The 23,995-nt window shown below is 39.3% G+C and overlaps 1 protein-coding gene across 1 annotated transcript in view; it reads right to left on the reverse strand.

Moving 5' to 3' along the window:
- Positions 1-23,995, reverse strand: part of CAP2 (cyclase associated actin cytoskeleton regulatory protein 2) — a 70,928-nt gene that overhangs the window by 35,870 nt on the left and 11,063 nt on the right. The window contains exons 2-3 of the mRNA XM_082045454.1: positions 20,638-20,762; positions 16,907-17,007 (exon numbers count right to left, since the gene is read on the reverse strand). Coding sequence (XP_081901580.1) covers positions 16,907-17,007; positions 20,638-20,761 — 225 coding nt within the window. The 5' untranslated portion in view covers position 20,762. The remainder of the gene's footprint in view (positions 1-16,906; positions 17,008-20,637; positions 20,763-23,995) is intronic.

Raw genomic sequence — 23,995 nt, forward strand, 5'->3', positions numbered from 1 at the left:
TGTCTTCTTCAGATAGGAAGTAAAACAAGTTGATATGCAATCTTTTGGTTATCATTTATAAGATTAGTCACAGGAGGACTTAATTTTAACACTTCAGAGGATGTTTAGGCATTTTAATGGTGATGTTTATCCTTGAATACATGATAACAACTTATTACTGCCGAGAACACGAAACTGCAAACATTCTGTTGAACTGTGACTTAGGTTGTAGTGCTGTTGAGTCATACTTGAGCAGTTGAGTTTGGCATATTTGCTGAGGGACTCTGCTGCAATTCATTCCTTGCCTGTCCTCTGGGAACAGACCCTAAGATCAATGTCTATGAGAGATGGTGGCTGAAGACTTTGGGGCAATTTTCCCCCACAGAACTCTAGAATTTGGCTTAAAGCTGCATCTGACAGCATGTTGACATGGTAACAGTGTGGATGGGAGGTAAATCTCTACAACCCCGGATGGACTCTACTGTTCAAATTTCTGGTCTTTTTGTTTTTGAACACTCCACACTTTTTGTACATTATGGGTGACGTACATTGATTATTGCTATTTCAGTATCACCTACACCTCATTCAAATGGATGAGCAGGGACTAGGAGAAAGCAATATTGGTATAGAAAAGAACTATTCATAGCTAGTGTTTATTGCTAAGTAGAAACCAAAGCAAACCAAATTCTGTTAAGTTAATCTAATATGAATAGGTACATTTATAATCACTTTGTGAAAGGGTGGGGAAGCTCATGCTGTTTTTCCTTGGGCTTTCTTCAATCTAAAAAGGAAACAAGGAAATTTTATATACGGACCTATGTGGATGCAACTTAAAATACATAAAAGTCAGGAAAGTCGAAGTTGTAGCAAAGTAAAACAGCCAAATTATGTTTATTCATCTTAAAATGTGATGGCATAAATAAAACATAATCTGTTAGGATGAAAGTCACTGCAAGGAAGATGGTAAAAGAGACCCAACTTGGACAGTGTTTGGGGACAAGGGGATATTATGGTCTGGCAGGCTGAGATTTGAAAGAGGGTAACCATGTCTATAAATAGATAAAGAAATAAATAATAAGGGAATTTGTGTGAGCATAGGAGAGTTAAATTTTCCAGGCATAGACATAAATACCATCAATAATAACAAGGTTTAGATATTCTTAGACATTTCAGAAGACTGACTTTTTGATACAGAAATTCGTACAACAACAAAATGTGTGCTATTTTAAGCTTAGTTTTTTGTGCGAGGAGGATCTTGCAGAACAGCTGACCAAAAACTAATGTTATAGGAGGAAGTGATAATGAATGGATTTGGTTCTTCTTAAATTGCAAGATGGGCAAAAATAAATTTATAGCAAAGAATTAGAATAGCAAACTTCTAGAAAACAGATCAGTGAATGAAGATGACTGGCCTGAGGACCCTAATGATTTGAATGCAGGAAAGGACAGATTTACATTAAGAATAGAAATAATCTATGCATGCTGGGCAGGAGGGAGAAATTGTAGGAAAGGGCTAGTCTCTGAATGAGTAAATAACTAAAGCAAGATAATAAGAATAGGTACAAAACATCCAAAAAATGAGAAGAGGCCTTGATTATCAAGGAGAACTTTTTTCAGGCATTATAAAACATAGAAGCAAAGGAATGATGGAGAAAGGCCTTGTTGGACTGTACCTTGCACAGAAAAATGAAAGAAAGCTTTATTGTTTTTAGGTGCTGGAACAATAAAGAAATAAAGCAATGAAGTGAGGCCGTGGCAGTGACCTGCAGGGTAAGCAGGGCATATCTGCATTATTCTTGATGTATAGCTTACCTGTGGTTGAATAAATGCTTTTCTCCAATTTCAAGGAAGTTGGTGTACATGAAGATACTGAAAGGATAGCTAAGGAGAATGATGATAAATCAATGGGAATTACATAATTTGAAAGGGAAGTCAAATATATGTGTGACAAAATCATTGGGTCCATAGTATCTTCCTTCTAGAGTACTGAAGACACTGGAAGATGGAAGCACAAGCAGAAACTATTTTAAATGTGTATCACTTGAAGATAGTACCAGATGACAGAAGTATGCAATGATGGACTAGGCAAATATGCCCAAGAAGAGGGGCGCAAAGTATGTCAAGTGGTTTCATGGCTGTTAGTTTGACTTTGGCACCATGCACATTAAGAATGGATTTGAAAAGAGAGATTAAAAACACACATGAAAATTTAAAAAATGGGAGAAATTACAATAGGATCATCTGCAGTTAAAATCATTACTTTTGGGGATTGTTTTGAGTTTTTTAGGCAAGGATAATGTGTCAGATCCAGTACATTTAGATATTATATAAAAAGCTTATCATGGGTCCTCATAGGAAACTCCTGCTTTAAGTGGAAATGATGCAAATTAGTATAAAAACTCCTAAGTTGGATAAGAAGCTGGATACATGGATACAACAATAGGGTATACTACAGGTGGTATTACTTGAGAGGAGGAAAGTTGCTAGTTGTGTTTCTCAGGGACTAGTTTTAGGAACTAGCAATATCTTTATTAGTGTCCTAAGAGCAAGAATTAGCTGTGCACTCATAAAATTTGTGGGCCACACGAAGTCAAGAAGGACTCATCACTTAAGAAGAGTAAGACAACTTTGTTGGCACAGGTAATATGAAAAGGATAAAGTTTAGCAGTCCTCCGCTCCACCCCTTTAAAACAACGCATAATTTTGTGTGTAAACAAGGAAGTGATTAATTGGAAATGCTGAAGACTGGAAAATACAAGTATGAAAGCCAGGAAGGTGGCTTTGTGAAAAGAGCTTATGCAGTTCTGTAATGGAGATGGCAAAATACTTTTAGTAGAGCTATGGAAGTGTCAGTAGCATTGGAGAGAACCTCCTCTGGAATTCTGTGTAGAACACTAGTCATCTGTGTTAAATAAAGATGAGTTTAATTCAGAACTGATGCAGAGAAAACCTATTGGAATGTTTAGAGCACTAAGTATCAGCCATACAATAAATGTTAAAGTTTCACTTCTTTTGCTTAGCAATACAGTGGCTGAGGAATATGATGATTCTCATTCAGAATGTAAATAACAGAGAAGGAAGATGACAGGGCTGTCAGCTGGGTCATGAATAATCATAGTCTCAAATTTAAAAGATTTCCAGCTATCCAGAAAGTGAAGTTCAGAAGTGATCTTCCAAATTCCTACAAAGAATCAGCATTATTTTAAGACAGAGCTTTAAATGCTGATGAAACAGCTCATAAAACAAGAGCAAAGTGTTCTTAGATACAGAAAATTAAGACTGTTTTGTAAGTTCCTGAACATCTACTGAGCTGGTAGCATCAATGAGGTTTGAAAAATGTGTCTGTTTGGTACTTTGTTTACAATGCATTAAATCCATGCTTTTGGGTTCCCACTGGTCACTCACAGAGGCTGAAGAGGATTTTTTTCTCCCCTCAAAGTAACAACTGGTGTGTTTTCCGATGAAGCACTGGGATTTGATCAGAGCTGGAACAGATTGTTGGATGATGTACACTGATGTTCCTAAAAGACTGACATTCCTTGAGTATGCCTCATACATGTGTCTTGCTCATCTGACCGGTGTTAAAACTATTTTTGGGTGTGGAATAAGATGTACTTCTCCTCCAGACAAGTGTTACTCTTTAATGTTCATTACTCCTCCTCCTCCTTTACTGCAGAGTGTTGCCAAGGCCATTTTCTCAAAACACCTGGGAGCTGTCTTTGAGGGCACCCAAGCCATTGGTAACTCACTGAGTTACCTCTGGTGCATGAAAACTCTGGCTTTTTGCATTTTCTTATTATTCCAACTTTATTATAGGTTGTTGGGAACATTCAGTGGTCAGTGGACTCGACACTGATTGTAAGGCCTGTGCTGTATGCCTAGAATTTATCCAGCCCCAAAAGCTTTTAGTTGTGTAGGGATCAGAGCACTCACTCCCTCACCTTTGAATTTCAGTCTTAAAGGATCGTGCTGACACAGTTCTTGCAATTTTCAAGCAGAATTTTGGTAGGACTTCTGCCACAGTTACTTCCTTCTTTCTCCAACAGCATCAAAAATGCCTTTCTGAGTTTTACTCTTGCCAAGCATGCGGTAGTTCTTTCCATGCATCCCAACAAAAGAACAGAAGAACTTCTCATTAAGAATGTATTAGTTCAGTCTATCACCCTTCCAGTTCTTTCTTAGTCTTTGAAATGTGACACTTCATGACTGTCTCCTATTTAGCAGGACGGCTGTGTAACTAAGCAGCTAGCACTACTTTTTATAGAAAGTTGACGCTTTTCTTTAGACCCTCATATCCAGTGAAGACTAATGAGACAGCTTGTGAGGCTCAGCCCAAAGATTGCCACAGGACAAATCAGCTGAAACTCTTTCAGTTATAATAAATAATAGTAATGAAGCCTGAGTGTCAAAAATGCATGAGAATCATAAGAACATTTTTCAAAGTAGACTAGACCACAAATTCGCACACATCTGTCTGCAGAAAGAAATGGGTGTATTTTGGAGCAACAGATAACTGACATCTAAAAACTCTGGGTAATCCTTCTGGTACTCCTGGGATCATGCATGGACACAGCAATCATCAGACAGCTTCCTCAGCTGAGGGGAATATTTTGAAGAAAGCCAGTTCCTCAAAGCATTTCCTACTTGGCTTTTAGCAGTTTGTTCTGGGAGCTGGAGGAGACGGCTGTGACTGTGAGCCTGAACACCAGGACCGTGTGGCGTTCCATTCACCGCCTCTGTTTCCCCATCAGTGAAATGCAGAATAAATGTCTTATTCCTTTACCTCAGGTGTGTTTGACAGCTGAGTGAGGTCACCGATATGGTTGGAAGAGCCAAAGTCTGACACATATGCAACATCTGCCAAGTCTGACACCGGTTGAAACCTGTGGATGACTACAGCGAGTGACCAGTCTGTCGCCATCGCAGTCACGGCACAGACAGGCCTCTTTACAGTGAAGCCTGCAGAACTTAATGGAGGAATCATCCGTGTTTAGAAATCACCTTTTTAATAACAACTGGTTTAACCTTCTGTCTCATGATACAATGCCAACTTTTGATCCTTCCCAGAAGACACTGCTTGAAATATTTGCCAGAGGCTCTGTGAGAAACATGTAATGGTGACAGTGCTTCTGACCTGTTTGAAGTAGTGTTGAGTGTGGATTCCACCCGAACTTGCACTCTTTCAGACTGAGTAGAAGTAGATGCACTGAACCTGGAGCTTAAACTACCAGTTTGCTTTGGCAAAGTTCAGTTGTTCAGAGCAGATGTGGTTTTAGGATCTGTCTCTCTCTCATTTTGAATGTTTTAATTCAAGCTAAGTTGCCCATCATTCTGGTATCCAAGCACTAATAAATATAAATATTATTTATGTGACAACAGACAACAAGAAGAAACAGGCACATGCATTCAAATCTTGAGTTGCAAATAAATTCAGTCTTTGAAAAAAAAAAAAAACAACAAACCTAAATACAAGAGAAACAAACAAAGGATTTCCTAATGAAATTTAGTCAAGAAAATTACCATGTTCACCTGATAATATTAAATTTGTCAAATACTATTATAATTAATAATGTATTTCCTCAGAGTCATAGCACTGAAAAGCATAATGTAAAGATCAGAATCCACTGGACTTCTGTTGCTGGAGGATAATATCTATCTGCATATATATACATGCTAACATAAACAGAGATAATTTGCAAATCAAAATACATATCTCTAAAATATTTCTAAATATACTTAATGACTTTATTCTGAAACAAAATAGTAAAGAGGACATGAGGGAAATAACTGGAATTTAGTGATCCAGAGTTCTGATCGTAGTTTCAGCAGAAAAAATTCTGGGTCCTTTGGGTCTAGCAAAAGACACACTGCCTGACAGCAAATGATAACTACAGGTGGAGCTGCACCTTTATGAGCAGAAACCTCAGTCTTTCTCTAAAAGGGACAGTACTGCCCGAGGAAAAGAAATAGTTTGCCTTTTACATTCTGCTTTCAAGAGCCTCTTCAAAGTGAAGTGGTGAAGTGGCTGGTGGCTTGAAGGGAGAAGCAAGAAATGGAAAAAGAATGGAGTTTAGATTAAGTATGGGGCTGCCATAGAAACTATCCAGGCCGGCCGAAGAGACAGTATTTATTTTGTACAGCTAAATGGCTGATAGAGATTTTTTTTAAACTGGGCCAAATGCTGAAGAGCCAGTGGCAGTTCTCCAAACTTTTTATACTAGAAAAGGAAAAGGAAAGAAAGAAATTTAAAAAACCCTGTCACCTTTATCCCACTGGTCCATGCAGAAAACAGGGTTGAAATTCTAGTCAAAATTGAAGTAAATGGGAGATCTGCCATTGATTTTGATGGAGCCAGACACCACCCCAGATATTTTCTATTTTCAGACAGATGTATTTGACTACCACCAATCAGCTGTCCTCTATTACTGGGGATTTTTGTGTGTGTTTCTCAGCCTTCATGGCTATGTCTATATTAGGGAATTTTTGCTAAAATTTCTCAGCATTGCTACTGCCTGTCCAGTACCAATGTAAAGTTATATCAGTGCTGTTCTCTCTAGTTGTTTATATCTGCCAGTGTATTAAACACTGTGTCATGTAACTGTGCACAGTGCTAGCCAGTATTACTGATATGTTGCCTCAGAGTAGCATTTGTATCTAGGTTAATTAACTTTACCTTTTAGTAAGCTTGACCGTGACTTAAACCACTCAGAGCTCATACCTCTTAAAGATCTTTCAGTGCTAATGATATAAGACAGATGGATAGAATTGTTTGGGGTAAATTGTTGCTGCCATTTTATTTCTCCACCTGAAACACAAACTGTACATATGTTCTGGAGTAAAAGCCATGATAGTAGTTTTTACATTAATTACAAAATTATTGCCTTGGATAAAGAATGTATAGGTTCTGCCTCTTTTGCACCAATAACATTTGCCCCAATATTCCAGAATTTCCTCTTAAGTTCTCCCAGGTTTGAATGACATGAATTGTTGAGATTGCTCTCAAGGGATTATTAGCCTTAAAACCTAATGAATACTATTTAAATGTCAGCTTTGATAAATAATTAATTATTAATCTTGGTAACAGAAGCAGTCAGTTATTTTGTTCATCTGTCACTGTTTCAAACAGATATAAATATTTGGCTGCAGGACCATTGCATCTACTGATTACTGCCAAGTGAAGCAGTAGGAGATCATATTCTCCCAAAACATCTCTAATAACCTCCACCCACCTGAGAAGCAGAGCAAGTCCAGACCAAAGCTCTTGACTAGTTAATGCTTTCCTGAAGCTCAGGCTGATTCTGTGTCTTCCAGATTCACAAATTCTTCATTAATCTCTTTTACAACAGCCAAAAATCTGCAGCTCTCTTGACCTCTGTTCATTTTAACTTCTACATGGAAGTTCAAAAAAGTGATGTAGTGTGATGCTAATTACGGATTCCAGAAGATTCAGCATAGAATTGTGTGCAAAAATAAATAGTCCACACATTACAGAAGATGTGGTCTATTGAAAATGTTCAAGAATTCAAGTTTGCCATTTACATTGCAGACTGCTGTCTTCTGCAAAGAGTCGGTCACCTGCTGGAGATTTCAAAGCCATTTCATTGCACAGCAGACAGTCATGGATTTACATTTAAAGGTCTCCGCATTAATAGAAGTAAAAGATGCTATTGGCACATTGCAACACCTGATCTTCCAGTCCCTGGTGCTTATCTATAGACTGGACATCCCCAAAATTGATTGTCAGCTGTGCAGAATTTGTGCTGTCATGTTTTGCCTTCATGGTATATAATTAGTGATAATTATAGAAACAGCTGATAAAAACAGGGAAACATTTTAAGAACAAATGGCTTCTCTACAGCACAGAGTATATACCACTGAAATCCATATTGGCTACCATTGTTGGTTGGAGCATCTAATAATCAAAGACTGTCACAGTATATTTTATGAGTTTTAGAGTATGAGGAACAGCAAATAGTGGTCAGTTGGTCTTGACCTGCCTCCAGTTTGTCCCCAGGAGTCCTGAGGTGAAAGGCTAACACTGTAAAAGAATGACATCTCAGAAAAGTATGCAGTTTTCCACAGGAATTAATTGAACCAATGACAGTATGGAAATATCATTTGTGTAACATGTCAAAGCTTATGCCATTGACAAATTGTAATTTTTTTTCAATCAGTATCAGGGAGAGGAGATAGAAAGCACCCCAACCTGCACAAGCATTTACGAAGTTACCCACAATCTTGCTGAGAAACCTCTTATAGCTCTTCATCCTGACTAGCCTGCAAAAGCAAGCAGGTTCTCAAAGAGAGACAAGAAAAGATAACCAGCCCACTTCAAGGATTTCATTAAAGAACAGAAACTACGGTACATTAAAGCTTCACAGGCTTCCAAAGCTGCTAGTTTCTACTATTGGAGCTACATTCTTCGTCTCTGAAGGCATCACTTCCTTAAATAAATAGGAACCACATATAATGCACTGAATAGATGAAGTCCATTTTCAGCTCTTATCAAGATCAAACATTTTTTAAATGGAGGTTGATTTTTTTTTCTTCCCATGGACAACTGAGTGCAGAATTCTTTGGAGAGCCTGGCTGCCCGTGTCGAGGAATTATTTGTGGAGAGACCTCATACCCTGAGGAAGGCAAACCTACATGGAACAGACCCTGTACACCAGCACATCAGACAACCAGAGAGATCTCAGGGGCCTGCAGGTCTCATTGTCAGCTGTACAACCACAGTTTTGCCTGCGCTGGCTGCAGGCACTCCAGCTCCCTCTCTGATGGGCTGCTTTGCCCCAGAGATCTGCTACTAAGCAGTCCCACTCTCTACCCCAGCTATTCCCTCAGCAGCACTTCTTAGTGAAGGTCCAAATCCACGCTGAGGAAATTTCAGAAAAGGCGCTGGGATTTCCCAGGCTTTAGGATGTCTTTTGTGTGTCTCAGATGCTTACCTCTGTAAATAAAAAAGGTTACAGCACTTGTTGAGGTATCACTTCATGAATATTCTTCTAGGAGTGTTCACTGGGCACCCTACTGAGGAGCTGATTTCTGGACTTTCTGTGTCTGACAGATGCCAGATTCCATACTATAAAGTCTGGAGAACCATCCATTTGTAAGAAATTGCACTGTCTTTAGAGAGAGAGCTTGCATAAATAGGTTCTTATACTAAAATGGTTTTGTGTGTGTTTTGCCTCTCACGTACTTGAGGACAACTGGTGATGTTGCCCACCTCATGCTGCAACCAGTCCCGTTGAGCTCCCTGAAAGCATCTCAAAGGCTGAAAGTGCCAGGATCTGCCTCCTTGTAACTTCGCTTCCGTTTTTATCACCTTGGAAGAATCCCAGACCCTGGCCATAATGAGCTAACACGGAAGAAAGTTCAAAGCTTAAAGCTGACACATCCATAATGATATTTAAAGTTTCTTCCTACCCAAGCCAGGCTTTCCTTTTCAGAAGTGCTAAATACCAAAAGCACACATTTACTTGGACAGGGAGCCTCAGACTCTCTCAAAGGCAAGGTGGTTATCTACATGCACAGTGATGTGCTTCAAAAGCAGATTGGACCTAAGGTGTTTTTTTTTTTTTTTTTTTTTAAACAGAATATGTATTAAAACAACACAAAAGAAATATTTCAGCCTCAAAGATCTACTTCAAGACCTCAAACCAATCTTTTTATTATAGCTCTGAGACTTAGAATAAAACATGCAATTCAACTTACGAAACAAAACAGCAAAAATTAAATTGGTTTGCAGTTCAGATTTATTAGGGAAATATGTAGTTCTGTTTATGGATGTTAGTAGACTAACAGAAGTTAGCAGTGACAGTGACATGGTTTAATCTATCCTAATGGACTCTTCAATATTAATTAATCTGGCCATATTGATCATGCAATTCATACTGGATAAAAAGAGGCAATACCCATTTGTGGCCACATTCTACCCTCATCACTCCTGACAGCATTCCTAGCTTATTTAAAACAACATTCAAACCGCACGTCGGGTTCCCTTGTGGCTTAATTCTCATTATTCACTGAACTCCTTTTTACTAGAAACTGACTGAAGAGCCAGATTCTGAGCTCATTGTTTGGATTTTTGCTGACTATAATGAACAGCCTTCTCAGTTTCCAAGCCCAGCATTTCTATACACTCAAAACAGTTGCAACCACCAACTAGCAAAATAAAAGCAGGTCAGGGATGGGGAGGCAGGATGAGTGAAAAGAGTGTGCATGTGCTTTTCAGAAAGAATGAGACTGAAAATTAATAAAAGACTTGCTTATAGCCTGTAGCAACAAATGACATCAATCAAGCATGGGAGATGTGTGTCCAAAAACAGGAAAAAAGAAAAAATAATCATGGATGTGTGTTTCTCAGCTTGAAATAAATGGGCTTAAATAATGTTACCACTGCAACTTGAAAAATCATAATTATTCACAAGAGAAATAGGAACCATGAGCAATGATGCAAGTAAAGAAAGTTTTTAGTCACAAGAGGTTGAGGCTGATGAGAGAAGCAGGGACACCGTCTCTCTGCTCCTCTGTCTTGGTTTTCCTGATGGATCAAGATAGTTTAATTTGGCAGTGGTTCACTGGAAATTACTGCTGTAAGAATCACAGACCTCACTGATCCAAGGCTGAGTGCCTGAAATGACCCACCACCCATGGCCTCCCAAACCTGGACTGTTCTGAATCAGAAGGCAAAGTAAAAAAGTCAGATTACCTTCTCAAGACTTCCCCATGGACCTTGGATCTGTGCCAACTCCACGTCTCCAAATCTCCTTCCTAAGTTTCTCCCTGCTTTATGCTGGCAAGTGTCCTACGCCACGACTTTGCAACAGGCTCTTTGAGACACTCTCACACTGTCTTGGTGGCTGTGAGCGCAGCTGATCCACACACTAAAGCTATTCGTCATTTAGCTAGCTAATTTAGCCATGTAGTTTTATCACCTGATGATTTTTGGTTAAGCTGATGCAGTGGTTTTCAACCTGTGGGACACTCTAGGTCTATACAGTACTTCTCCTGGAAAGCCACCAAGAAAAACAGGTTTCCTGTCAGCAGATTCAAATTTGCTCTTAAAGGGCTTCAGTGAAAATATTTTAGAGGGTAGCAAAATTAGCATGAGCTAAGGAGTTCTGATTTGGACTTCAAATGGTTGAAAAGATAATGTAGGCCTTAATTACTTGTGCCAATCATTAATTAAGTGAATTGGTAAAACATAGACCTTAAAGCTAGTCTGAACACTGGATATTATTCTGGATAGTATTCTGAATTCATCCGGTCGGTTAAACAGCCCTTCACGATTGTTAATTTTTTTCATATGAACAAGTTATCTTTTAACATTTTCTTGGGCAAACACAATAGAGTTTTGTTTGGATTCCCATTGCAATAAGGTTTCCCACTCAAATCATTCAGATGCATTTTTCCTGGCATCCTTTGGAGATCAGAAAATCCCATTGTAATATGTAACAACATTCAGATATTATCTGTGTTTTTACGGGACAACAGTTTTAGACCCTTACCCAAAAAATGGTCCCTGATCAACTGCACTACTTTGAAATCAACAGAGCTACTTCTGGGTTCAGTCAGGAACTACTCTATATGCAAAGAAGCCCCACGAAAACAGGTTATGAAGAATGGCTGACAGCCTTGACTGTTTGTGTTTCTGATTTGTTATGCTTCTGACTGAGGGAATGCCATATGGAACGTTCTCATCATATATTCCTATCGCCACCACCCTAAATTTACAGGTGCATATTTCTTGTGCCAGCAATACACAACTAAATAAATACTCTGTATTGGCCACCATGGCCTGTATTTTTCAATAGAATCTGTTCGACTTTTGTCTCTTCCTTGCCTTCTTAAATAAGAAGAAAAGCAAGTGGTATTTACTGCAGTGTTGGTGTCAAGAAACTAACAGCCTGATCCAGCTCCCACCAAAATTAACGGGAAAAGCTCCCATTCTTTCAGGGGGTGTTGGTCTAGACTCACAATAAGCAGGTTCTTCATGCTCAGGAGCCATCTCTATTCCAAACCAGGTGTTTTAATGGTTAGGTGCAACCATGTCTGCACACCAATAGATGACCCAATAAATCCTGCTTGTTTTGAAAGTCAGACTCAATGCCTAGGCCACGAGTGTAGTCGTCCTTTGGAACAGAGCAATCCAAAGTTGTAAAGCTCCTAAAAATGATATTTTTTTTTCTGGATTAGGCACTTGGCTACATTGTGTATATTGCATTTCCATCTTTCTTGTCATACTAAAGTGAACGTTCTTTATTGTTTATGTTATGAAATATCTTGTAGTGCACATAGAGGGTGAGAAATATAGCTGAGTTAGCATTACAAAATCAACTTTAATATTGATAGATTTCAAAGGCTGCTTTTTTTGGATCATGGTTACTTGCTCTTTTTTTACTTTTGGTGGATAGCAGTACTGTTTTCTACACTTAGTCGCTTTCTTTCAGCTGAGTGCATTTTGTATGCTATAAATATGTTTGTCTTTTTATTCTTTTCTATGTATTCTGTTTTTCCCAGTCCTGTGGTAGCTACTTGGTTTGGTGTTTATTTCATGTAGCAGAAAATACCTATCATAGAAATGCAAAGGCAGCCTGACAGCAAGCTTCTCTTTGGGCATGTTGACATCATCCTCCTTTCTGAGCTCTAATTCAACTTTCAACACAATGCCTAAAACCGCACAGCCTCTGAGCACAAAAGATGAACACGAGAATATACTTGTGCATTCTGTTGCCCTGTAAGCAAATTGCCTTGTTCATGAGGAATCAGTCAAATAATGGGTTTGATAGTCTGTGTTTAGATTAGGTAAGATAAAGTGCAAAAGTGGGTTTTGGTGTATTGCAGACAGCAGCACATCCTGTTCAAAGTTCAGGGCCATGGAAGTCATTGACTAATTCTTCAACATCGCTCACAAGGAAATACAAGATACAGCTATTTCATGTGTAATAACTGCCCTTTGGAAAAAAATGAGGAAGCTAGGATTTTTTAACTTCACTGACAGGCCAAACCAGAGCTGCGCTTTGCAAAGGGCCTATATACCTCATAAAAGGTAACTCCTGCTTTCAGTTGTCTGTCTATATTTACATGGACTATGCTTGGAGGAGGAGAATGACATTGCTTTCATGTAATAGATAGTGAAAAGAAACTCTGTGGGTATATGTACATACGAACAATGTCTGTGGGGTGAATGTTCCTTCCCCTGCTCTAGATGGTAACAAATCAGTGCCAGGACACAGAGAACCCCTGCAGACTGGATAATGTGAATTGCTTCTTTGTGCCAGCTTGTTCGAGTAGTCATACATGTAATGAATTGTATCTAAACTCTCTCTCAATAAGTGGAAAGCTAACCAAAAGCCTTTTTATTTCTGAGTGCTCCAAACCCACAATGTAGTTGGTTGTCTGTCTGAGCTCTGCATTTCAGCAGCTGGAAGTGGAGGGAAGAAAGGTGGGAAAAGGCATCTGTATTTCTATAGTTTTCCTTTCCAAGCTAAATAGCTTGGATGAGAGAAGAGGGAACATAACTGAATCACTCAGACAATCTGTTCTTTCAGCTGGTGGGGTTGGGAGGTGAAAAGATTTTTACAAATAAACAATTAAAAAAAAAGGCAAGTATTAGTTTATGTGTTTGACAGGAAGGCTGTAATTCTGCTCTGCTCTGTACCACAGAAAATACTAAAATACGGAAATTTTATGTTATCTGTCCTTCTCTTGTAGAACTAGTACATTCTCTTCTTATCATGATGTCTCATCTGGTACGTTATTCAAGCTCAAGCCAAAGTATTCCACCACTTGAGATACTGCATAAACAAAAACAATGTGAAGAAGCTCATAATAAACACATCCCAAAAACCTGCTTCTTGGCCTTCTAAAACTTTGCTTGCTTTGCTTTGACAGGCCGAAGAGCACATCAAACCTGCCCGACCAGCTTCCTCCCAGAGGCACAATCTGAAGGCAGACCGTGTCTTCCACAAGCAGCTCTTTCTCATCCTCGGCACGCTTTCTGCAGTGGTGGGTGCACCTGGGCAAAGTGATGGGACTCACATCACGTCTCAGTGACCCATCAGTCAGACAGTGCTGTCCTATGGGCTGGGTGTCAGAGAACTGCCCGTGCTATAGACCCACAGTCTGTTTTATACTGCTTTTGAATTTCCCTCATTCTGACAGAAGAATGGTTCAGTGTTGGCACACATGGTGAGCCAGCTTCAGGGCTGTTATAACCTGTAACAGCTGCTGACAGCCTCCAAGACACTGGTATGTCAGTCCAAAGACATGGTTGGCAGCAGTCCTGGCCATACTTACTCTTTCACTGACTTCACGTGTTCTACAGTTATGACATGGACAGTGAAAAGTGGTTTCATAAAATCTGTGCCTGTATGGGACTTTGTATTTCATAGAAATATCCATATAATCACCAGATTTTTATTCTGCAGTGACAGGACAGGAAAAGGATTTAATTTCAGCTGTTTAGGAGAATTTGTTTCAAACAGACTAAGTAAAAACCCTAGCCATTCTCTCTGTCTGTCTTTTAAAACGTGGTTAGCTTCTTTGATGCAGTTGACCTCAGAGATTCACCACTGCATGTACTGTGATTTGAATGAGAAATTTGCTGCTCTCAAGATTGAGTCTAAGCAGAACTCCTATTTGATAAACTAATCTTTGTAAAATCCACCGTGCTGCTGTGTTTAACAGAGCCAGGAGCCAGCGATTGGTTCTTTTTTTTTCTTTCCTTCTTTTGTTCTCTTTCAATAGACTATTTAGAGTACAGCATGCTGAAAAACTAGGAGTGAGGCTCCCCAACAGATAATAGTTATGTCTGTATTCTTCCTTTTGCCAGAAACACAAGCCACACAATCCTTAGAGCAATCAGCACAAAACACATCATGTTAAATCCCTCATTTCTTTAGCATAATATGAAGTTTCTCTCATATTACCATTCTGGTCAGTCAGGTATGTGAGGTTTTTCTAGGCAACAGGTGTTTTTTGAAATAAAATACAACCTTCCCTTCAGTTATTATGTGAAAGACACAGCAGCTGCAAGTATAATGCTGAGGACACATGGTCTATAAGACACCCAGAAGAAAAATACTCCTTGTTCCACTTGTTAAGGTAAAGCACAGATGTTGCTTCAGTGATAAGCATGAGCATAAGGCAACCACAGTCTGCTTCATGTTGTAAATTCAGAATCTAAGATTTCAGAATATTTAATAGGCTGCAATCAGGATCACTGGTTTCTTTATGTAAAGGAAAGTTGTTTATGTCTAATCTCACAGTCCTAACAAATACTCTTTATCACAGTTTGCATTACACTATAATCAACAATATGCTAGGGACTATCCACAGACTTGGCAGATACATTATTAATAATCTTTTATATAGATTCAGTTATGAGTATCAAATAATGATAAATGTATAAATTAATACACTTACTGATTTAAACATTTACAGAGAGTGTATATTAAAAACATTTTAGTCATTTAGGCTGTTAAATGCCATTTTTTTCTCTGCTTAGTGTTGGTAGTAAGGCTAATTCTGTATCTCTCAGATCTAGACTGTTGTGAAATCAATTTCAAAATAAAGGTGTCTAATGAATGTAATGACCCAAGCTAGAACAGATCCTTTCCAGGGAGCAATTCTCTGCTTAGTCAGGTGGATAATTCCCCCTAACCCCTCACTCTATTGATTTTTCCCTAATTTCTTTTAAGAACAAAATACATATTTAGTAGCTTACAGTATAAAAGTTCAGATGAAAAGGCTTTTTCAAATAAAAAGGAAGTGCAGCATTTTCTCAGAAACACAAAGATCATCTAGAACTGCCCCATCTCCTTACTCCTTCCAGTTTTCTAGGCTTATCTAGGTCAGAAGCCCTACCCTAACAACAAGAACATATAACACCACAGAGAAAACACAGCTCACAGAATAATCCCAGAGTTCCTGCCCTGTTAGTAGACTAGTTACTCTGGTTGTCTTGCAAAATATTTATGCTGGCCTTGCAGCATAAATCCCAGTAGCCTGCAGGACTGCATGTTTTTCTGGCTACACTGTTTGTTATGTGGAGCAGCTGCTGCAGTGAATTGGGAAACATATGGAGAAAGGCCTGATGGAATGGATCTCCTAGAAAAGCCAAAGGCTTCACACTCCTGCACATCCAGCTCAAACTGATCCTGGCTCTTTCATGTGTGTTTTTTTTTTGTTTGTTTGTTTTCCAAAATCTGTATTGGTAAGCTGTCAATGAGTCCATATTTTGTCATTTTATCACCACCAGTTTTAGAGAAGACAAGCTTGGAAAATAAAATGAAACAAACAAGCTCTGATCACAAGATATTAAAGTTACAAAATAATTTCATAATGAAAATGATAGCGTAGTATTTACTTGCTATGACATGTGGTAAAAAAGGGTCATTTAACTGTCTGACTTCCTCATTTTTTAGTTTGCTATGGTGTTCCAAACGAAAGAGATGTGAGTAATAAAAACAATCAAAAGAACGCATTCTCTACATTAACTGCAATGATGATATATGTGTTTAGAAGACAACCACAAGAAGTTATCGCTGCTGTTTGCTACTGTTTGCTACTCATTTGTTGCTGCTTGTTCTTCGTTGCGTTCCTGTCATGCAAAGGGCTCAGCAGCCAACAGGACAATTCAAATTGCTTGTGACTGAGAATCTTTATATATTTTGCCTACTATGGTCTTCAGTCTTTGGTGCTGTAGAAGAGGAGCAGTCTCTTCTCTTGAATTCGTACAGCCTTCTGCCCTTCCTGAACCAACTGTCCTCAGTGTATTATGCCAGGTTATTGCCAGTACAAGAACTAATAATTCAGAGTACTGCTATTAAGATTCTCCTCTACTCAGCAGTCAAGGCTGATCATACAGATTCCAAGACTTGTGCGCTTATAACATAAGGAGAAAATCTGTGTAAATACTCACATGCGTCTTCACGTCACCTTCAAGAATCTTGCTGTACCTGAGAAACTCAGCAACACTTCCATTCAGCAGCCTGTCAAAGGCTTCAACATATGGTGCTATGCCTATAGAAGAAGAGCATTCCATTATAATGGGTTCATAAAGTACATAATGCATAGGACATTTCTTTGTAGCAGATGGAGAAGAAATACCATAGAAACAGGGGAAATTGCTGTAACTCAGTTTCTCCCGTACTCATTGATTTGTGAAATCAGTGAAAAAGGATGTATAATGATATTTTTCTAGTTTTTCTAGAAAGAAAGAAAAACAACAACAACAATAACAACAAACCAAGCCAAACCAAAACAAAAAACCTGATCTGGTGGAACTTGGCTAGGAACATGAAGAGAATTTACTCTAGAAAGTAGCGGGAAGCCTCCTTTGTCTTAAAATAACAGGTGCTAAAATAAACATTTCTCGGCCCTTCAAAGGCCTAGTGGCCTGATAAGCATTATTGTCTTAATAAAATTCTACTGTTGTTCATATAACAAATATTATCTCCTAAAAAGAATCTGCACTGTACTGGACAACTATTTTTATACAACCTACCCATTCCTGAAGATCTTAGTATTGTTTGGTGACTTTTAATAACAAGCAATTTCATTTCCAGTAAGATACAGTCTTAGAATCTGTTGGCAGTGGATTAATGCAGTGAGATGTAGCTTTGTAATCTCCTTATTTTGTTGTCTGACCTTGCAAAACTGCCACTGGATAAAGAAAGCTCAAACGAGCCTTCTAGATGACACATCCCGTTGACTATATATATATATGCTACACATTCTAAAAGAGGAATAAAAATGCTATTCTCTATATGGTATACAGAGCAGTTTCCTGATAAAGTGGACAATCACAAAGTGCAGATTAGACTCAGGTTCTTATGCACCTGGCTTCTAAAATGGCTCTATGTGGCACCTTTTAAAACAGCAAAAGTAATCTTTCCTTGGATGCTTTCCAGCCCTCCCTTTACTCCCTGACATATCCTCATGGTTCATCTATGCCTCAGAACCTTTGCCAGGTCCAAACATGAGCAACACACGTGTGAATTTATGGCATCTGTAGGATCTGAGAGACCAAGGTTAAAATTCTTCCCAGCCTCGCTCCCTCATTAATGAAGCCTGAAGATTTCTCTTGAAGAGGTACCAGGCTTTCCCCTGAGTTTGCTTTAACCTTTTAGCACTATATGACAATTGTGTCGAAATTCATAATCTTGAAAGCCCTTTTTATTCCATAAGAGTCATCTGGCTCCTTGACAGAAAAAAAGAAAGGCCCCAGCAATGGGAGTTTGCAATGGCCTGTGTGAAAAAAAAAAAAGTAGTTGGCCAGCTAGGCAGGATTTCAAGGCCTCTTTTGTGCTCTTGATGTCACTCACCTTTAATTCTGAGGAATTTCTGGGCTTTCTTCCATATTGAGTGTTTGTGTGTAAACCCCTAAATGACCTCGTGTACAAAAGGTTTTAGTTGGGGAGATGCTTTCCAAAGCCCATTTATGTTCTTTGTAAAAATCTGTGTATGTCTCCAAGAGAATCATTGTAACCTTTTACTTTAGATCAGAGTTTTAAATAGCAGTTCACCAAATGGCAATTGTCTTATGCAAAACTAGAAGGCAACTACGCTATTTTTCGCTATTCAATACATCTAACACCCAGGAACATTGACTAGATTTTGCCGTGGGCTCTGCAGAGCAATTGAATGTTTTGTTTGTAATCCTGCTGTTGTAATGCCATTTAGGAAAACAGTAAAGGTACAGTTCTCCCATCTTCCTAAATATTTTGTTGGTTCTGAAAAAGTATTAATTGAAAAGCCAAGGCTATTTTTTTGTAATAACTCTAATTATGGAATGGTCTTCCAGGGGAAGGGGTCATGATAGAAGAAAGCAATAGAAGTCCATTTCCACTAGAGACTTTAAAAAGGTGACACTCTGGCTGAGTGTGAAGGTTAAGTGAACCTCTGCAGGAGCACAAAACCAGAGGCACATAGAACGATGCTTGTGGCACTATAGGCATATCAGTCGCCCAAAATGAAGATCTAGTACAGTCTTTCCTAACTGCATCAGGCAAAAGCAAATTCCTGAGTCCCCGTGTGAGACAGCTCCACCAGGAGATGTGGCGCAGGCTGGCAAAGTGCCCCATGGCGCCGCTCAGCTCAGCTTCTTGCTGCAGCCTCCCTGCGGGTATGTTTTATCATCTCGCTCCGACCAGGTCTGTCAGCTGGTTTCTTCTAGGGATCTGTTGAGGTTTTAAGGCTCTGCTTCCCTGGGGGGTGAATCTTTTCACCTGCCTGAGCTCTGAGGTCAGGCCAAGGGTACAGCAGTTGTCATGGAAGTACCTCACATGGTGGGTTTGTCTCCCCTTCTGAAAGCAGCCCTGGTTCTGCCATACTGAGATCTGGATTAATACAGAGATCCACCTAAACTGTTTTATTAAAGGATTGAAGCCTGTATTTTTTAAAAATGTAGATTCCCCGGTAGTAATTTATTTGTCAATGTGTACATGGATCGTGTTTCTGCATGAATTTCCTACAGTGCTAGCTGTCTAAGTTTTCTCTGGACTGTAAGCATTTTATTCCTGAAGATCCCTGTGACTGGCAAACTCATCTGCCATGGGAGCCTGCTGGAAGACGCTCCCTTCCTGCCATAAAAACACGCTCTCTCAGTCAGCTGCTGCACAGCAGCTGCCAGCGTGGGGGCCCACGGCATCCATGGCTATGGGGAAGGTCCCTCAGATGCGTTGTGGAGAAGGGCTGGCACACAGGGACAATAAAGCAGCTGACATACGCTGACTTGCTCCTGTGGCAGTGAGGAGGCTGCCTGCAGCTTTCTGCTGGTTCTGAAGCTTTCGTGCAGCAACTGAGTCCGTGCTGGGATGTGCAGGAAAAGGGCCATGGAATACAGAAAGCAAAGGACATGAAGTGAATAAAGAGATATTTGTCAGGGTTCTGGGTGAAAAAACAAGCTCTGGAGAAAGGAAAGGGCACCTCTATTCAATCAATATTAGAACTGCCACATTTATAAGGTTATGTACCCTGTACATTTCAGGAACAACAGGAAAATTAAGGAGTGAAAAAATAAGATTTGGTCGATTTATGTGAATAAGTGAAGACAGGCTTTTTTTGTGTATTCTCCAATGTGGTGCTTTGGAGATCCACTTGAGAAGGGAGAGCTCAAGAGATAACAACGTAAGGCCATGGATGTGTGGCCGCCTTTAGTGAGCAAATGCTTATGAACAAATTTGATTAAGGATATTAAACAAGTGAATGAAGTAGGTCCACACTGTGAAATTCAGAGACCTGGCAAATAAACTCAATGTTTATATTGCTGACTTCTTCAGGAGTATTTATGCTGTAAATTTTGGATATGTCTCAGTTCTTCTGCTAGTTGGGCTCAAGCAGACATTTTCATCTGGTGAGTTATCTACAACAATATAAATGCTGAAATGGAAAGAGTGATACAGCTTGAAATATGGACAGTGTATTTAAGAGACTAGTCAAATCTTGATTTTTCTAGGCTATATTGATTTAGAATTATGCTTACGACTAAGTTTGTCACACGACATTTCTCAATTCATTTTTTAAAATCCTACTTTCTCTTGAAACAGAATTCATAAGTGGTGGGATTGCACTCCCTCTTAGAAGATGAACACGTGTGCTACTTGAATTTTTTTTTAATAACAAAGATGGTACTTAAAAAAACCCACTTACTTCCATTGACTCCATTGATGGCATCACACTCCATTCCACCAGATCTGTGTGAATCTGAAAATAATGATTCAAGTCGAGTCACTGCTTTCTCCAGTCTCTCCATCAAACCATGAGTCTCTGCCATTCTGAAAAAAGAGTCATCAAGGACAGAAACAGTGTTAGACCCCTCTGAGTAAAGCCCATACTTCACTTCATGTTCATCTCGTGTTCATGTTCATCTTCTGTTCATCTCATGCCTTTACCTTTTATCAGCTTTTATGGTAAAACTTGTGTATTTAGGTATTGTCTTTCTGGCATATAAGCAGTTGCAGTGAAGCAGCTGACATACGGTAACTTGCTGCTTTGTCAAACAGGGAATATGATCAGCACTCAGCCCTGGTTTTTCCTTGTAAACAGCAGATTCAAATCACTGCTAGCATGGCTTTGGACAGACTATATGCAGACAATTTATGACAAGTGTATGCGTATGCTCCCAATCAGATATTGAGAAGACTGAAATATTTATAAATGTAATTGGTAGAAACTTATGCCTACAATGATTTGCATCAGCCATTTACAGAGGCAAAAGTACGGACCCAATTAATACTTGACTGAAAGCCAGACTTTAAATGTATACTTCCTGATTTTTGAAAAGGTACATTCTGAAATTTGCCTTAGCCTTTTATACTTTGTAGTAAGACTGAGCCACTTTATTGAAGACTACACAAGATATGATTTGATTTCCCATTACTTTTTTTTTTTTTTTCTTACAAAAGCACCTGATGTGAATCAGGGTTTCCCAAGCTTTTTAAATCAAGCAATAATTAACCTTTGGAAGGAAAAAAAAATGTAGGGGCCCACTTGTGCAGTATTGCTACAGTGCTTTGAATTTAAAATGAAATAGCAATTAGGTTAAATTTTTAACAACTCGGACATTACCTTCTTTCCCCACAATGTGATTATCTGCTTCCCTACATGTGAGGAAGTGCAGGCATTGACATTTTTGAATACTGGCCAATGTTTCAGGGAACATGGTGCTATACACACCTCATACTGAGAAAATATAAGCAAAGACAAAGCTATGTTTAAGTCCCCTATCAATATAACAAGTTTAATGTACACTTTCCTCACTTAAAGGTTGTGAGTGTTTTATTCTGCTAAGCGACATACAGTAAGGGGGGGGGGGTGACCTATGGCTCTTGATTGACGTGATCCTTCAGCTCAGCTTCCCCACTAGGGCTACATCCCCTGCCCAGCACCGGGCTGTGCAGGAGTAGGGGTGAGGGGATAACTTGCTTGTAGACCAGAAAGGTTAGGCATACCTGGAATATATGTGTATTAGTTCCCAATGAACAGCCTGCTAAAACCACTGGTATTTCAGAGATACCAAAGTGCAACAGGAGATTCCAATAAACTCCGTAATACTGTGCAACGTGGGCAACCAAAACAAACAACCCTGCTTCGGTGTCCCCTACCCGTCGGAGAATGTCTAAATGTTATCATTAGAAAGTAAAGTAACATGGAAAGAAGGTTTGATTTACAAATTATTATGAATATTTCTTATGAATAAAAATAGTAAGTGGTTTTTATTCTTAAAATTTAAGTGCGAGAGCAGATTGTCTACTAGGACAGTGGAAACACACGCAGAGGTCTTGTGCTGAGTCATCCTGCCTGTCAAACAAGGTGGGACCTTCAGACTTTACCCTATAAATATAATGAGGTTTGTGTTTAGCCTAAAAGTGAAGCAGAAGATTTTACAGTGAGAAACACTGGGGAGAACCATTCTCATGAGAAAGTCTTGTCTGGAGTTTATGGGCTTTTCCTATTTACATTAAATAAAAAAGCAAACCCCCAACAGATATGACATTGGACAGTGTGCATATAAAGACTGTCAAAATTCAGAGGGGCTCCCTGCCTATGCTGAAAATGCACACTATTCTGTTTGAAGAATCAATGAATTAAACAAAAAAAAAAGCTTAACTTTTTGTAAGGTTACAAGTATCTTGGCAGCCATGAGATCAAGGTATCAGGAGAGCTTCTGAAATCTGCAAATATTTGTAAGAATATTAAACATTTTCTTAAAACAAAGCACTGTTAATCCTCAAAAATATCATGGACATATTCTTTTCACATTTTACCCTGCTACATAAAAGCCTAAAATGGTGTCTGTTTTAAAAGTTATGTTTTAAACGAGTCTGAAGTTAGGCTGGTCTAATACAGCATACTAACAGTCAACTCAGTTAATCAGTATTTTAAAGTGTATTTCCAGTATAGTTACTGTTTGTCTTTATTTGAAGATACAGTCTGGTAGGTTTGGGGTTTTTTTCATTTGCCTTAAAATCTTCCTTGATGACACATACAGATTTCTTTTGAAGACCCATTGCTTTTTGATCTCTTCAGCCTGATTTTGCCTGTGGAAGGACCCAATTGTTTGACTACAAACCAGGTGTGTCTGACTGCACACACTTGGAGGTCTGAGGAACCTCACAAATGAACAGCGGTGCTAAGACTTGTGATGTTCTACCTAACAAATTGCCCTCTGTAAGATGCTAAGAATATGGATTACAGTGTTATCAAGGGAACAACCCAACTCAATAACTCTACAAATATTTTAATGCAACATTTTCCAACTGCAACACAGTCTTTTGCTCACTATATTCTTCATGGCTTTATTCTGTTCCTGTTAGCTAGAGAACTACAATGTTATTCTTCCAAAAGCAGCTATCACCAGTGAGGCTATCACAGAATAACACATTGTTATAGTCTTGTTAGACAGATCACAGTATCACACAGTATCACAGTATGTTTGGGATTGGAAGGGACCTCAGAAGATCATCTAGTCCAATCCCCCTGCCAGAGCAGGAACACCTAGGTGAGGTCACACAGGAACATGTCCAGGTGGGTTTTGAATGTCTCCAGGGAAGGAGACTCCACAACCCCCCTGGGCAGCCTGTTCCAGTGCTCTGTCACCTTCACTGAGAAGAAGTTTCTTCTCAAATTTAAGTGGAACCTCTTGTGTTCCAGCTTGATCCCATTACCCCTTGTCCTATCATTGTTTGCCACCGAGAAGAGCCTGGCTCCATCCTCATGGCACTCACCTTTCATATACTTACAGACATTAATAAGGTCCCTCCTTAGTCTCCTCCAAACTAAAGAGACCCAGCTCCCTCAGCCTTTCCTCACACGGGAGATGCTCCACTCCCTTAATCATCTTTGTTGCCCTGCGCTGAACCCTCTCCAGCAGTTCCCTGTCCTTCTTGAACTGAGGGGCCTAGAACTGGACACAATACTCCAGATGGGGTCTCACCAGGGCGGAGTAGAGGGGAAGGAGAACCTCTCTCGATCTACTAACCACCCCCCTTCTAATACACCCCAGGAT

Source organism: Streptopelia decaocto, assembly GCF_964273445.1.
Source record: "Streptopelia decaocto genome assembly, chromosome: 2".
NCBI classification, from domain to species: Eukaryota; Metazoa; Chordata; class Aves; order Columbiformes; family Columbidae; genus Streptopelia; species Streptopelia decaocto.